The sequence below is a fragment of the Python bivittatus genome, unplaced genomic scaffold (assembly GCF_059951505.1).
Source record: "Python bivittatus isolate LINGU-HERP-01145 unplaced genomic scaffold, Pbiv_v1 ctg000350_np1212, whole genome shotgun sequence".
Classification (NCBI taxonomy): domain Eukaryota; kingdom Metazoa; phylum Chordata; class Lepidosauria; order Squamata; family Pythonidae; genus Python; species Python bivittatus.
The window spans coordinates 20,364,140-20,380,669 of NW_028277074.1; the positions used below are offsets into that span (position 1 = coordinate 20,364,140).

General features: G+C 36.9%; 1 protein-coding gene across 2 annotated transcripts in view; it reads left to right on the forward strand.

The window, feature by feature from the left end:
• The window catches only part of DYRK1A (dual specificity tyrosine phosphorylation regulated kinase 1A), a 160,603-nt gene that overhangs the window by 26,520 nt on the left and 117,553 nt on the right, over window positions 1-16,530 (forward strand). The window contains exons 2-3 of one of the 2 annotated variants that reach the window (XM_088144685.1): window positions 10,380-10,451; window positions 13,844-13,919. Coding sequence is in view for 1 of the 2 variants with exons in the window: in XM_088144684.1 (XP_088000810.1) it covers window positions 10,442-10,451 (10 nt within the window). In the remaining variant the exon portion in view is untranslated. The remainder of the gene's footprint in view (window positions 1-10,379; window positions 10,452-13,843; window positions 13,920-16,530) is intronic. The other variant, XM_088144684.1, reaches the window with a different exon arrangement.

A 16,530-nucleotide genomic window follows, 5' to 3' on the forward strand; every position in this document is an offset into this window, starting at 1 on the left:
CCAAATTGAGCTTCCAATTATGCCAGCAGTTTTGTTGGCAGGGCTAGCACTACAGTATTCAAAACAAAGTTAACGTTTGTAGCAATGTTACAAATTGTGACAGGAGCTAAGAAAGTAAATAAGGGTAGTCCTTGACTTAGGACAGCAGTGGGACTGGAATTTCCATCACTAAGTGATGCAGTAGTAAAGCATGACTGCATTGCTTAGCAGTGACAATCACTGCAGTCCTGGTTGCTGTCATTAACTGAATCCCACGATCATTAGATGAGACAACTTCCTCCAGCTTCCCACAACCAAGTCAGTGAGGAAACTGCAGGAAGTTGCAAGTCCCGGGCAGCTTGCAAGCAAGCTGGCAGGCAGGTAAGTGGCTGCTGCCGGGTTGGGGAGGACGTGTGGGGTGTGTGAGGGAGGCACAACAAGGGTTGGGATGGATGTGAGTGGGTGCACAAGGTTTCTGAGGAAGGTGCAGTGAGGCTTGTGGAGGGTGTACAGGGATGCACGAGTGGCTGGTATAGTGTGAGCAGAGTGGCTCAGGAGCGTGCACAGCGCTGAGTTACCCCAGCGACTTGCAATCTTCCCTGCCAGCTTCCCCATTGACTTTCTGGGGAAGCCAACAGGGAAGTTCGCAAATGGTGATCACAGGGTGCTGCAGTTGGACATAAGGTGAGCCGGTTGCCAAGTACCCAGATCGTGATCACATGACTGCAGGGGTGCTAGGTAGCCACCATTCATTCAGTGCTGCTGTAACTTTAAACAGTCACTGAATGAGTGGTCCTAAGTTGAGGACCAACTGTAAAGGCCAAAGTAAATTAGCCTTATCACCCTGAAAGAGCTCTGATAGGTAGATGGCTTAATGAGGTGATGCAGCTAAGTATCAGAGAGCTTACTACACCAGTTAGCCTCTCATATTCTCCATCTGCTTTGGAGAATTCTGAACTCTCCTCTTCTAGTTAAATCTATAATTCAGTACTGTATCCTTTATTTTTGTGGAATGTTAGATTTAGGACCATATGGTTTGATTTGAATATAATGGGAAACACTGTTTCCTTTTTAAATAGTGTTTCTTTGCAATTTGATAAAACATGCTGGTTTCTGTACCAGCCTGATGGCAAACTTGAGTTCACTTTAAGCTAGAATGTTCCCCTGTGTTCATTGTTAAATATATAAATAGAGATTTGGACCTTAGGTTTGTAATGCTCTTAGATTATAACCATACAGCCATCAAATGAACCCTCTGAGGATTTTACAACAAAGACTGGTGCAGAATATACATTTAGAATAGACCTCAGAAGAAACCATTTTTTCCAGAGCTGTATGAGAAGAAGTCTAGAAACTTGTCTCACCATCACTACCCTGAGAGTGCTTCTCTTCCTTTTGCAATGTAAGGACTCAATTTTCAATTCTTGAGAGAGAAAAAAAGACAGTTCTTGAAGAATAAAGCAGTTTTCTTAGAAAGGAATCAGGAACATCAAGAATGACAAAAGGTCTATTTAAACCAGAAGTCCCCCAAAACATGTCATGGATGTTCTTATAAAAAGGTTGCTTTGGGGTGTATGGTGTCATAAAATATTAATTTCCTGAACACAAACCCATAAGACAGCAATGGAAACTCTGCTTCAAAACATAAAACTTTCATTATGAACTCATGGTCTTTTGTCCAAATACATGTTTTACAGCAGATAAACTGATAATTATCACAGATGTGTAATTTGTCCAAGAAACTGACTCTATGGAAGAAATTAGGGGTGTGGATCTTGAATGCTAAATTAGATATTTGTTCCGCAAAAGAAAGTTAAAACTAGGATGTTCACAGGTCTATTTGTCTTCCCTCTTAAGTCACCTCCTATTATTGTGTGGAACTGGGCACATGTCAAAGAAATGCTTCTCTGCAGTGCCCCCCCCCCATTATTATTTATAACAATATCTATGCACAGAGGTGGAAATCAAGATGGTGCTAAAGGTTAGGACTTTAGTTAATTTTAAATATTTTTTAAAAGAAATTAAATAAGAAATTGCTAAATATTCTTGGGCTTTATGTAATGAGACACAGATTTAAACTCTCATTTGACATGAAACTTCCACTTGAGTAATACTGATGTGTGATGCTCCTGGCGCTTTTGTGTGCAACATGAACTTAATCTAATGTGTCCAGAATGTTCTATAGTTTTAATTTCTAAGTATAACTCTTGTCCTGTTTTGCTAATTCTGTCTCTGCAATGGGAACAAAATTATTTCAATCTAAATTTATCCCTTTTTTCCTTCAGTGCTGTCCGTGGTCCTGCTTCCTTGCCTGACCTTTGGGACTGTTACACATTATCGTAACAGGAAACTATGGTTTCTTGTATCTGAAAAAGGCACATGTGTTACTTGATTAGTAGATTGTTGATCTTTTTGATGCATGAAGTTGATTCATGACTAAATTGAAAAGGCAGTGGCAGAAGTTCCTATATTTACTGTTAGCCAAGCATTCTTGACAATAATGAATTTTTAAAGGTTCTGCAAATTTTAGCAGGCTATCTAATAAAGGAAAAAAATATTCTTACTGAATATACTTGATAACATGCTATCAGTAATTTTGTGTCTCTCTAAAAATATACATATTTGTAATATTGTAAACTGTGCTATAAAGTAAAATAAAATAACATTTATGGGAAGATAAATTTTAAAGACCTAATGCTACCAGATTTGAACTATAACACATTTTGTATAATTGGACATTAACATAAAGGTGTATACATAGGATGTATTTTGAATCAACTTTTAAAACCAAATTAGAAGAGCAGTAGGAGCACTGCTTGGAGAATTCCAGTTCTCTTTTCAAATAACTTGCATTGTGGACAATTCTTATTTGCTGCTGAACTCAGATGATGAAGATGCCTTTTCTTCCTTGATAGGAGCCATGGTCATTGTCATAACCACTGAATAAATAAAACTCTCAAATGCAAGAAAGTTGTATAGAACATTTTTGTTGTTCAGTCATTAAGTCGTGTCCGACTCTTCGTGACCCCATGAACCATATTGCGCCAGGCCTTCCTGTCCTTCACTGCCTCCCTGAGTTTGCTCAGTTTCATGCTCATTGCTTCAGCGATGCTTTCTAACCATCTCATCCTCTGCCGTCCTCTTCTCCTTTTGCCATCAATCTTTCCCAGCATCAGAGTCTTTTCCAAAGAGTCCTCTCTTCGCAGTATAGAACATAGTGTGAAGTAAAGATAAATTATTACAGTTTAGTAATAATAAATTATTTTCTTGCCTGGCAAATATTTTAGAAATCTTTCACCTTAAAAAATAGTTCCTCTGCTTGATCCCACCAGAACATGGTTTTTGTGCAACTTTAAAAAAAAAAAAATCCAGTGTTACTTGTCTTTTGACTTGCATGCCAGGGACCACCTTCTAAAAGAAAATAGACTAAGATTTGGGAGAGGGAGAAATGGGGGAATTTAGTTTAAATTTAAAGTGAATTAAGTTTACATTAAATATTAAAGATACATGTGGATTACTCACATATTTAATAGTTTCCCCTTTTGTTACCTTAATATTTGATGGCAACATTTGGAGAGGCTCTTCATCTACTGTAACAGGTTGGACATGGCTTCTGCGCTACAGTATACTCAAGGTATATAATCCAGGCTTTAGAAATATTGATGAGAACTGGCTTGTTCCTCAGCAGATGAAATTATTGAATAGGTTTGATCCCTCTTCCACTAGTGTCTCTATGAATTTATTTTTTATTTCTGCACATGTTAAGTGCATTAGTTTATTATTATTATTATTATTTATATTATTATTAAGTGCCTCCCATTAATTCCCCTACAGAAAAATAACACAATATATTTGAACACAATATATCAGTTCATTTTAAAGAAAACACACACACACACACACATGCACAAATAATCTTGTTTTTCAAGGCAATTATTTGCTCCCAGAACAAAGAATATTTGTTTACACTTATAGCCAGATGTTTCTCTTTTAGTTTTAATTGCTTTTGCTAGTGTTCTTGCTTGAATAGAAATCAGTGGCTCTTTCACCTTTAGTTGGGAGCCAAGCCTAGGTCAGTTCTCCAGACCTAGATTAATCAGAACTGAGTATTCTGTCTGGCAGAAAGGCCAGCTCAAAAAGCCACACTGATCTCCGTCTTCTGTGCCCTAGTGATTTCTCTGGGATGCAAGGGATATACCTTCTGTATTGCTTAACCTAGCTTGAAGTTTGGCTGAAGTCTTTGAGATTTATTAAATATGACGTATGTTCATTGTTTTATTGGAAGGTTTTTTCCCTACACTGTATACCTTTTAGCTGTTGAGTAATACTTCAGTCACATATAAGCTGATTGTGATTGCCATCAAAAGTACAAACTAACTTGGAAAGACAGTGACTGTTTTTGAACCAAGATATCTTGACTTTCCAGGCTAGTTGACTCAGTGTAGGCACATAACCTAGATATTAATATATGGCAGAGCTAAATAATGTCAGGATGAAACATATAATAAAGAGAAGTTTTCTCCCTTGATGTTATCTATTTATCTGTGCAGAGAAGATGAGGAATGATTCAGCTTGTGAGCATTGGATAAAACAAGAAGAGCCATCCTGTACCTTTTCCAGTTGGAAAACATGTGCATTGGCTGTCAGACAGACATGTTTTGGTCGGCTTCACTCTACCCTTTCCTCTTAAACTAAAATATGTTGGGTAGATGAAGTAGAAAAGGGGCATAGGCCTTGCTTGAGACCTTAGAGCTTGATATCTAAATTTGTCCAATAGGTTGCATATTTCCTTTTCAACACTTTGGAGATTTGGGGAGAGGGGTAAAGCAATAAAACTACATTTGTGTAAAACTTCACAGTCTTAATGCACCTATTTTGAAATTACTCCTGGAAGGAAAAACTTGCCAAAAGTTTTCGCTGCTGAGTTTCAGTGGTGAGATTTGGCCGCAAATATGAAACTGAGACCCACAAATAAGAACCTGCAGACTATAGGTTGCCAACCCCTCTTTTAACCAATACAGTGGGGTACAAACTATTAGAAAAGAAACATTAGAAAAGAAACCTTTATAAGTGTTTGATTTATATTTGCCTTAATCTTGTAAACTTCATTCAATAATAGAATTTATGTTGTATCTATTCCTGAGATTCTCAAATATGTTTTCAGATCCTGTTGCAGCCTTTCTGAATCTGGCATATTCCAGAAGTACTGGAACTGCAACTTTTAGAATTCTAAGGCAACATGGATGATTTATTGTGTACCAAAATTGCTAATCATTATTCTCTTGGCCTGCTAAATTATGGTTCAGAATTATGAGGTGAACCATAGTGAGCCTTAGGCTTATGTTCTCCATTTTCTCTCCTCTGATGTGACTACAAGGAGAACATTGGAAGCTTTTATATTAGATTAACTGTAGTATAGTATGCTGTCCCAGCCTTAGCTGTGATTAATTTCCATTAAGCCAGTTTCAAACCATAGGTTTATTTCCCACTTTTTAAAATGGCATCCATCAAGAGAATGCTAGTATTGTATTGTTTAACGATTAATTTTTTAAATCAAGGATTGCTCATATTAATATTTATGTTTATTTATTTATTTATCAAACTTATCCCCACCCATCTCCCCCCCAATGGGGGACTTTGGGCGGCTTACAACAGATTAAAACAAATAAATATATACTTAAAATTTATAAGAAAACACATTTGCACAGAATAAAGGAAGAGGAAAAATCCAGGAGGCCAATGGAAGCAACACCAGGCCTCTAGGGGGCTAGCCAACCCTATATCTGATGACCTCCGTCCCCACCCCAGGCCAGATGGCAGAGCCAGGTCTTCAAGTCCCTCCAAAAGGCCTGGAATGAGGGGGCCTGTCTCACCTCCGGGGGCAAGATGTTCCAAAGGGCGGGGGCTGCAGCAGAGAAGGCCTGCCTTCTGGACCCTGCTAGTCGGAGTTCTTTTGTTGAGGGGGTCCGGAGCATGCCCTCTCTGTGTGATCGGGTGAGATGGGTTGAAATCATGGGGAAGAGGCAGTCCCTCAAGTAGCCTGGCCCCATGCCATGTAGGGCTTTAAAGGTGATAATCAACACCTTGAATTGGACCCGGAAGCAAACCGGTACCCAATGCAGCTCATGGAGCAATGGTGTTATATGGGTCCTTTGGACCCCAAAAATAGCTTGTGCGGCTGCATTTTGGACCAGCTGAAGCTTCTGGATACTCTTCAAGGGTAGCCCCATGTAGAGCACACTGCAGTAGTCTCTCTGGGAGATAAGGGCATGAGTGACTGTTCAAAGGGCATCCCGATCCAGGAAAGGGCGTAACTGGCGCACAACCCGGAGCTGTGTAAAAGCTCTCCTGGCCACGGCTGCCACCTGCTCTTCGAGCAGGAGCTGTGAGTCCAGGAGGACCCCCAAATTATTCACTGGGTCTGTCTGGGGCAGTGCTACCCCATCCAGCACCAACGATGACAACATCCCGGATACAGAGGAGCCATTAACCCATAGCCACTCTGTCTTACCAGGGTTCAGCTGGAGCCTTTTGTTCCCCATCCAGGCCATCACAGCCTCGAGGCACTGTGAGAGGGCGGTCACAGCATCACTTACCTCGCCAGGGATGGAGATATATAACTGAGTATCATCGGCATACTGATGATACCTCATCCCATGATGATGGATGTTCTCACCCAGCGGTTTCATGTAGATGTTGAAAAGGAGCGGAGAGAGAACCAAACCCTGCGGCACCCCACAGAGGAGGGGCCGAGGATGGGACCTCTCGCTCCCTATCACCACCGACTGGGACTGGCCCCAAAGAAAGGAGGTGAACCAGCACAAAACTGCCGCCCACCCCCAAGTCCCTGAGCCGTCCCAATAGGATGCCCTGGTCGACGGTATCGAAAGCCGCTGAGAGATCAAGGAGAGCAAGGATGGTCACACTTCCACCATACCGCTCCCACCAGAGATCATCCATAAGTGCGACCAATGCCGTTTCCGTTCCATAACCGAGCCTGAAACCTGATTGATAAGGGTCCAGATAATCCGTTTCCTCCAGAACCCTTTGGAGCTGTGATGCCACCACTTTCTCAACCACCTTCCCCAAAAAGGGGAGGTGGGAGACTGGATGGAAATTGTCCAGTATGGTAGGATCCAGGGAGGGCTTCTTGAGGAGGGGGTGCACCAACACCTCTTTAAAGGGCGAAGTAACACTCCCTCCTGCAAAAATGTATTAATTATCGCCTGGATCCAATCGCATGTTACCTCCCGAACTGCTTTCACCAGCCAGGAGGGGCATGGGTCCAGATGACAAGTAGTTGCATATTTTGCACTTATGGATGATCTCTGGTGGGAGCGGGATGGTGGAAGTGTGACCATTCTTGCTCTCCTTGATCTCTCAGCGGCTTTCGATACCGTCGACCAGGGCATCCTATTGGGACGGCTCAGGGACTTGGGGGTGGGCGGCACTGTAAATAGTCATTTGCCTAAGAGCCTCCCCAACCTTACATCCTCCAGAGCTTTTGAATTACAGCTCCAACAAGCCCAGTGTGCATGGCCAATGTTTAGGGGTAAAGAAATTTTAATCTAAAAGTTTTTCAGATACTTAGTTCGGGAAGATTGACCTATTGTTTTTCAAGCAACTAAGAATGTTTGTTATACTCTTATGGGTATTGTGCTGTATATACTTTACATTGAAAGTCATTTGAATGAATAATGGTTCGGAGTGTTTTGATTCTTTTATAACATTTCTGTCCTACATTAATGTTAAAAAGCAACCCCCAAAACGATTAATCCATGCCCCCAAAGTCAGTGGTTAATTCTGGGAGCAGAAGAAAAAAACGAACTTGTTTTTCTTAAGTAGCAGCCGCTTTCTTTCCCTTATGTGACATGTATTTTTTTTTTAATTATGTGAAAATATTGTGATAAGTAGGGTTTTTTGGGGGGATGGGAAACTAACATCAGTCCACCACTTATAATAAAACTCCCATATAGCTGTTGTTATTCAGTCTCATTGTCGTAGAGTCTTAATCACTGAATGTATGGGAAGCTTTAGCATGCATTTTTTTTCCTGGATTCATTTCTGTGTTTATTCTATAACTAATATTTTGAAGTTTATATGAAATGCTTTGCGTTTGTAGCATTATGTTCTAAAAGTTAGTGTGTAACATCTGAAATGACAAAAAACTTTGAAAATGAAATTCAGCTTTCAGTTAAGATTTAAGAGAAATTGGATAGATAAATGTTTTAGTGAATTGTGAATAATTCATTGACATAACCAGTTAAAACTAAAAAAATATTATATGGATTGTCTTATTAGTCCATTTGTAGATTGATTTTAGATTACATTAGTAAAAGTTCTTATATATAATATAAGTGAAATTAAGGGGAAAAATTATGGCAATATGCTGACTTGGAAAGTATTACAGGTAGTCCTTGGGTTACAATGGCAATTAGGATCAGGATTGCTGTTGCTAAGTGATGCTAATTAAAGTGTGAGATCACATGACCTCATGACAACAACGACAATCCCAGCAGTTCCAGTTGCTGTTGTAACCCATAACTTCATGGGTCATTAAGCGAGAAATGGTGGGGGTCCCAGGTAAGTAGTGTGGGGGTGAGCGCAGGGGATGGGGGAGGTTCAGGCCATACACAAATTGGGGGAGGCTGGGGGAGGGGGTGCTGCAGCACAAATGCAGAAAGGCCAGGGGGTGGATGGTGCAAGCACAGGAATGCTGGGGGTCGATGGCACGGCATGAGTGCAGGAAGACCAGAGGGACTTACCAGAGTGACTTGTGACCTTCCGTGCTGGCTTCCCAATTGACTTTGCTTGTGGTAAGCTGGCAGGGAAGGTCGCAAATGGCGATCATGTGAATGTAGGATGCTGCAACTGTTATAAGTGTGAGCTGGTTGCCAAGCACCCAAATCACAATCACATGACCGCAGGGGCACTGTGACAGCTGAACAAGTTGTTGGTAAGGAAAGACAACCTGTATCTTAAAGAATCTGAAGAAGAAATAATGTTAAGAGGAAGACATGAATATTCTTTAAGTGACTTTTTTTTAGGTTTTCAGACCAATGGGGAAGGATGTCCATTTAAAGCTGAATGTTTGTTAAAATGTATGTAAGGTACATAAATTCTATATAATGCACATCAAATTCATATAATTTTTGTGCAGTTTACATAAAATATATGAACATTATCTTGATTTATTTGCCAAACAATAGACCGTCTCTTATTTGAGAAACAATTTTAATTCAGATATTGTCCATTCCATCCGGAATCTGCTCAGTAGGGAATGAGGTTTTACCGTGGTACTAAAAATATTTGTGAAGTACAGAGTATTTTTTTTTTTAGCATTGTAAGCATGACTCATAAAAAATTAAATCTTAAAAAACTTGAATAAGGAGAATAAGAACCTTCTGCTTAGTAAGAAGGTCTGATTGTTCATATAATTAAGTTGACTAATGTATTGTATCCAATGGTTTATAGTATTATTGAGGATAGGTTTTAAAGGTAGTACATATATATAAACAAAACTAGAACCTAATTTTGCTAGGTAGTATTTATTTTATCAATATAAAGTAGTAGCTGGTTCTTTTTAAAAAGAACAAAAATATTTCACACTCCTTTTAATAAATCTGCTATCTATTTTATTAGCTGAAGTGTGATCAAGATGAGTTTAAAAAGATAATAACATTCAAGCAAGATTTTAATCTAAAAGAATATCTTCCAATTTAAAAAAAAAAGAGTTCTAAGTTCAAAATCCAGACTCTGGTAAGCAAGCATGCACAGAAGGCATAGAAGCTGAATGGAATAATAATGCTTTAGAAGAATGACACTTCATCTAGGGATTGAGGTCCATTTAGGGATTATGGCAGCAATTTGACACAACATGTCCATTGCCTGAAAAAGTAAAACATGAATTTAAATTTAAATCAATTAATTTAGGTTAGCTGAAAAGCATATGAAGTTTAATGTGATCATACAGATTTTGGAAGATTTTTAATTAACATTTTAATTTAAAAATATATTTAAGTTAAAATGTTTACTTTTTAGAAGTTGTTGAATGTTACCTAGTGTCACTGTGGATTTTATTGCACCTGTAAGTACTGGTTTGCCAAACTTTCTCTCCTTGATCTAGAATGTTGCAACAACCTTGACAGCATAGCTTATGTTTCCCCATAACTCCATATGGAGACCATGAATTTTAAAACCCTAATAATATGGAGAAGAATCTTTTGTGTAATTTGGTGTGATACACAGGTGTTCCGTGTGAAAGACTTCTTCCTGAGACCTTGGACAGCTGCTTCCATTCACAGTAACTAGTACTGGCTTGACTTGTTAAAGGCAGGATCATAGCCTTTTAAAAGATTAACTCCTGATATTGTCTAACTAATTATTCTTTATATTAACAGGGTTTGCTGCTGGCCTCTCCCCGCCCCACCCCACAGGATGGTATGAGATTTGAAAGAAGACGATGCATACAGGTAACTTTTTAAATTTCAAAATATCTGTAAAAATGTTTGGGGATTATTTATAGTATTCTTTGTTTTTATTTAGCTCATAAATACCTATTTTTCTGTGATAATTAAGTTGAGTCCATTGGATAGTTTTATGTACTCATGGAATCAGAGGTGGAAGCAGACATTGAATTCAGCATATTGCTTAGTATAGAAATCCAAGTTAAAGCATTTTTTATCAGTGTTTGCCCAGATATCCAACAAAGGGGAATTCACTACCTCTCCTGGTAACTAGTTCTGTTGTCAAATTGTAATGACTGTGAGGATTTTTTTTTTTTTAAATTAATCCACAATCTGGCTCCCTGTAACTTAAAACCATTATCCTGTATCATACCCTCTGGGAGGTAAAAAGTTTTGATCTTCTCCTGTGAGAGGTCAAAAGCATATCTAGTTTCATCTGTCCCTCCATACAAGATTTAAATTTCAATTCCCTGATCATCCTTGTTGCCATACTTCGTATTTTGTCTAGTTTCTGTGAACCTTTCTTAAAATGTAATGCTCAGAACTTAATATATGAGATGGAAACTTATTGTTTTTAACATGATGTTGATGTGCCACATACTAGTTATTACAAAACACAGCAATGTTACACCCATGACACTTCCAAATGGCATCTGGGTCTGTAAGACTCGAAAATGAAATAAAACATAATAATTAAAAAGTACTAATGGAAATCATGAAGTCTTTTGAAATTTTGGCCATTTAAAAAATGATGGTCTATGAGTTCATTCATGTACCTGATCAAAAGTATAGAGATAACTATTCCATTCTGGACTATAAGCATAAGATACCAGTTCTGAAAGCCCCTCAACTCTCTACAAATGCAATTAGCTCATTAGATGTGGTGTATTGTCATTTTATAATTACAGGAGCATTTAATATGTAACATTCCATTTGTTGGCTGTAAGTGATAACCCTAGTTCTTCACTTAACCATGCTAGTATATCATTCTATTGTATATGTTTGTAGATTAACTAAAAGCTTTTTTAATATTTATCTCCAAAATATTTTAATTTACCAAAGTGGCATAACATTGATAAAAGTATATTAAATGACAATTCTGACATTTTGAAAACAACCAGAAAAGTGTTGGAAGTATTCAGCAGTAAATCTGCTTGTAGATTATAATACTGTTTTTAGCTATGGTTATAGAAAAATTCTGACAAATACACGTACTTTTATTCTTGCTCTGTGTTACTCGATAAATACTTTTTTATACCTTAACTGGTAGTGTTTAAATCAAATGTTATTTTTCAAAGCATTAAAAAATGGTTAATAGTTCTGCTGTCTGGCATATTTTCTACATAAATGGGTTTATGTTTCCCAGTAAAGAATAAAAAATCATGACTTTCTGGATAAACTGGAAATCTTGTTTAGGGTATTGCATGCCCCTTGTTTAAGAGAGGAAGCATAACAGATTGTGCTATATGTCATGAACTTTTGCAACATGATTAGTGTTTAAAATATATAATAAAAAATCATGTTTTTATGGTTAAAATTCTTTATAGTAAAACAGTTCAAAATGAGAAAAATGAAATGTGCTATATTTGTAGAATATCCGGCTTCTTTCACCTCCCCCCTTTTCTTTTTCAAGTAATTAGAAAAGATAAAGGAAGGAAAGAGATGTTAGTGTTGCTGATACAACCTCAATATTAGATCATAATACATGACATATCCTAGTTTCACAATTTCACTATGCCTCATCTTTCCCCCTTCCATGGGAGAAATGTGTTCAAGGAAAACATGGTATGCTGTCTGCATTCCCTGATTGTTCAGCAGTTCCTGGTTGAGGCTCTTTATTTGGGCCTCACTTTTTCCCCTTCAGGAGGAATAGTGTATGGATAAAGTCTGCAGGAGCAGTCTAACATGATTCCTGTTTGTGGGATGCATCAGACAATTCCTGTTTTACCTGTTCTTCACCCTTCCCATGTGGGGTTGAAAGGTCAGGTATGTCCCACTATTTCCCTTTGATCCTTTGAAGAGAAAAGATGGGGCATAGGCAAAGGATTGGCAAAATAAGCTAAGATGGGGATATGGATATGGGTAGGCAGATATTGGGGAGAGATAGCATTCAGAATGTTGCAGACAGGATGGGTTGGCCTTGCACACTGGGGTTTTCCCATTGTTGGTTCTTAATTATTCTTCTGTGTTGTAATTCATGTAATTTTTTTTATACCAATATGCATTTTGTGCAGATTCTGTAAGATTTAAGTTCTGGCTTCAAATACATGCTAACTGAAAGTACGGTATAAAGCCATGTTTTACTGGGTGAACTGGGGCTTTCATTCATACATGTACGAACAAAATAATTGTGAAGATAACATGAATGCAAGAATAACTTTGTAAGCTATCATAAAACTCCTTGGATAAAGTTTAAGATAATATGCCATTAAACATATGTAAAAGAAAAATATACTTACTAGTGTAAATGGATTCCTATAAAGTTTTTAATTAAACCAGTATCAAGAAAAATAAAAAAGAATTAAAACAATTCAAAAAACAATTTGTAAGATTTATGTCTAATTGTGTATACATTTATATGTGATGTTAAGGATTTGAATACATCTTCCTTGTAGCAGTTTGCATAGCCTTTTCTTCTTGGGTCAATTTTTTGCCCAAAACAATTTCCTATACTTTAAAATCCACTGATCCAAAGAAAGATATCTTTAGTTTTCCAGTATTTGAAATAACAAACTTGGCAGCTAAGAATAATTGAATCAAGTGCTTATGTTTTATCAGCTTTATGGTTTAGAAAAGTGGTTAGTACACGAAAAACAGGAATCAGTGCATAAAACTTTTGAGTGATTTATTGAGCTCCTTCAAAAGTTCTTAGCCAAAAGAAAAGTAACTAGTTGGGCATTATCATCAACTCAGTCAACACTACCTAGAAAATGTATAAGTAGTATAATGTATCTTTGGCTGAATGTAGTATCACCCGTGGATTATCTTCATTGGTGAGTTCTTGATGACTTAGTGTAATAGATTTAAATGGTATTCTGTGCCACAAAGTGTTTCAGTGAGATTCATCAAGTTCAAATCCAAAATTTTCCAGACATCTTTCAGACTTCAAGAGAACATGCTGCACTAAATATAAAAATTTTATATGATATTGAAGAGTTTCTCTTGATGTTAGATGAAGCAGGTGTGTACAGTTATTCAAAGTTGTTAATAGTTATAATAGTAAGCTTATAAAGGAGAGACTGAATATGTCTCATTTGAAAAAGTCATTTGTGATCGTTCCTTTTGCTGAATATATTCAGCATTAATGGGTTTTCCATTAATAATCAAATCTCTAATTCTATAAAATCCTCTATCTTCCCACTCCTTGTATTGAACAAACTTATTCTCGTGCTTAAAAGAGGATGATCGAGGAATGGGAGAAGAGGAGAGAGATCAGGAGCCAAGGATTGTTTCCACCTTTTCAAAACTTCTAAAGTAAGTTTTAAGTATGAATATATAACAGTAAATATTAATTTCTTAATGTCAGGAGGAACAGTATAGATTTAACTGATAGGAAGTCCAGTGCTAATGCAGTATACAACCTTTGAATGTCATTTTATTTCCTAATGATTTAATTGTCTTAATTTGAAAAGCATGAAAATAATGTTTCAATTTGGCAAACTTCCATCATGCTTTTGGTTATATTGTACAGTTGCCTAATTCTAGTTTCTTAAACTAATGCATAAATGAGGGGAATTCTTTGCTGTGTAGGAAGTTAAGTATTAGGTAATAGATTTAGGAGTGTTTGTAACAAGAAAAATAATATTCTAGGAAGAATCATGTTTCATGATCCTTTTCATTTAAAAAGAATTCATATCTTATCCATTGATGCTAGTTATTGCTTATGCCAAACAAGGTAGTTGGATTTTTGACATGCAGGGTTACTTAAAGCTTGGAACTGTAATCCTGTGCGTGTTTACTAAAGAGTGAGTACTACTTATCATGCTCTTGTCCATTCTTTCTGTTACATAGGAGAGTACTTTCACCCTACTTGTTCAACAGATGTTCATCCAATTTTAAGATTTAAATTTAGGCTTTAATAATTTTACTGAACCTGATATACTTTTAAACTGATTTATCTTCAGAAAAGGTCTTTTCAAATAAAAAAGTAATGTCCAAATTATTATTTTTTGCGACTTACTAATATATCACAAGAAATGTTTGAAATGATGGTTCTCATAAACTCCAGGAGGTATATTGAGGTTCTTTTGTTCATTTCTTACTCTTTGGCAGATGGGGGATGGTAGAATGAATTGTGCCTCTCAGTTTAATCTGGGTATTTGGAGAATATGTATGCCTGTCACTTAAGTTTGAAAAACATAGTGTTACTCTATAGGAATCAAGTTTAAACAATGAGTATCCAAATATTGGTTAATTAATAATTAAATCCTTCTTCTAGATATTTATAACTACATTCTGTAGATAGTACTGATCATGTTTGGCATTTATTATATGTAAATTATACTTCAGTATTTCATGAATCTGCTACCAGTGCCATGCCTTTGGAGAGTTTACATTTTCTTTTGTATCTGTTTGTGTGTGTGTATGTATGGAAGAGAAAAGAAGACAAAAGTATTTATGTACACATGCAGATGATCTCCTGATTAATAATTTTTCATTTTATCAGTGATTCAAATGTGTACATTTTTCATTCAGGTACAAATTTTTTATTTCATAATACCTTAAGAGTTGGAAGAGGCCATTTAGGCCATCAAGTCTCAGCTCCCTTTGTAATGCAAGACTGATTTGAGGACTTTGTTTTATCAATTCATGATCTCAATGGCAAAATGTTTTTTTATATATGTGTGTGTGTGTGTGTGAGAGAGAGAGAGAGAGAGAGAGAATGGTCATTGAGTAATTTGTAAATTATTGTTTAGGTAAACACCTGAAATCCTGTTAGATATAAGCCATGATAAGTAATTTCCACTCACTGAATTGCACCTTTTTCACTGAGTCTTTCCAACTTTCAAATGGTGTTGACCATGTAAACCTTCTTTATTCATTTTAAACCAGAAACTGTTGCTTTCCATATGTAGAAATGTGCTCCTTTTATCTCCATTGAATTTGAAATAGTAAATAGTATGTGTATCTGTTTTCAGTTAGAATGAACAGTAAGTAGTGTGCACCGCAAGATAGTTCAGTTGGTAATTAGTACGTAGAACTAAGAGCTAGAGGGAAGAAGCTACATTCTGGCTGTTAAAGAAAGTAGTCACTGCTGGGGATTTATGGAAAATGGATTTGTTTATGACTTAAAACAAAATGGTATGTTGGAACATTTCAAGTTAGCTGTATTTTATTAGAACAAAGCTTGGAACAACTTACCTGTTCTATGTTCTGTTAGAACAAATGTCACAACATTTTGAGTATCACACCAACAGGAGATTATCGGAGCTGTAGTTAATGATATTCTTTAGTATGGCTTATAAGTTTCTTAAATAAATATTACTTATCTGAAGTTGTGGTTCATTCCTGCCAGTGGGGTGAAGCCTGACAACTAATATCAGTAATGTCAGTGATTTAAGAACAAAACTATGGCAAAAATACTCAAACTCTATTATGTTTTATTATCTTTCCCGCCACTTTTTTGGGTTGGCTGGTTTGTCTCTATGCTTTGTTTTTATAACAGTCTGATTTGCTGTCATTTTTTAAAACTGCATGAGAACTGATTCTCACAAGAAGTAGATGCAGAACATGAGCTGGAGGCTGACCAAAACAGAATACAATGATATGATTACTCTCTGTGATTTGGAAATTATACTTCAATTGATGTAGGGTAAAATAGCATTTGCCTTCTTGCAACCAAATCACAGTGTTAGTGTACTGCATCATGTCTTTACTCAACACTCAGGGCCAACATTTACTTTCTTAGTTTGAAAAAAATGAGAAATCTTAGGATAATCAGCTCTTTTAAGTGGGCAGGATGAGTTTGATGTTCATTAATAAGATGATAACTGTGACTTTGAGGAGCCTTTCCCTATCAAGCGCATATTGGTTGCAACCACTGGAGATTGCTCTTCATAACACAGATTTGTGTACGTAAATCATG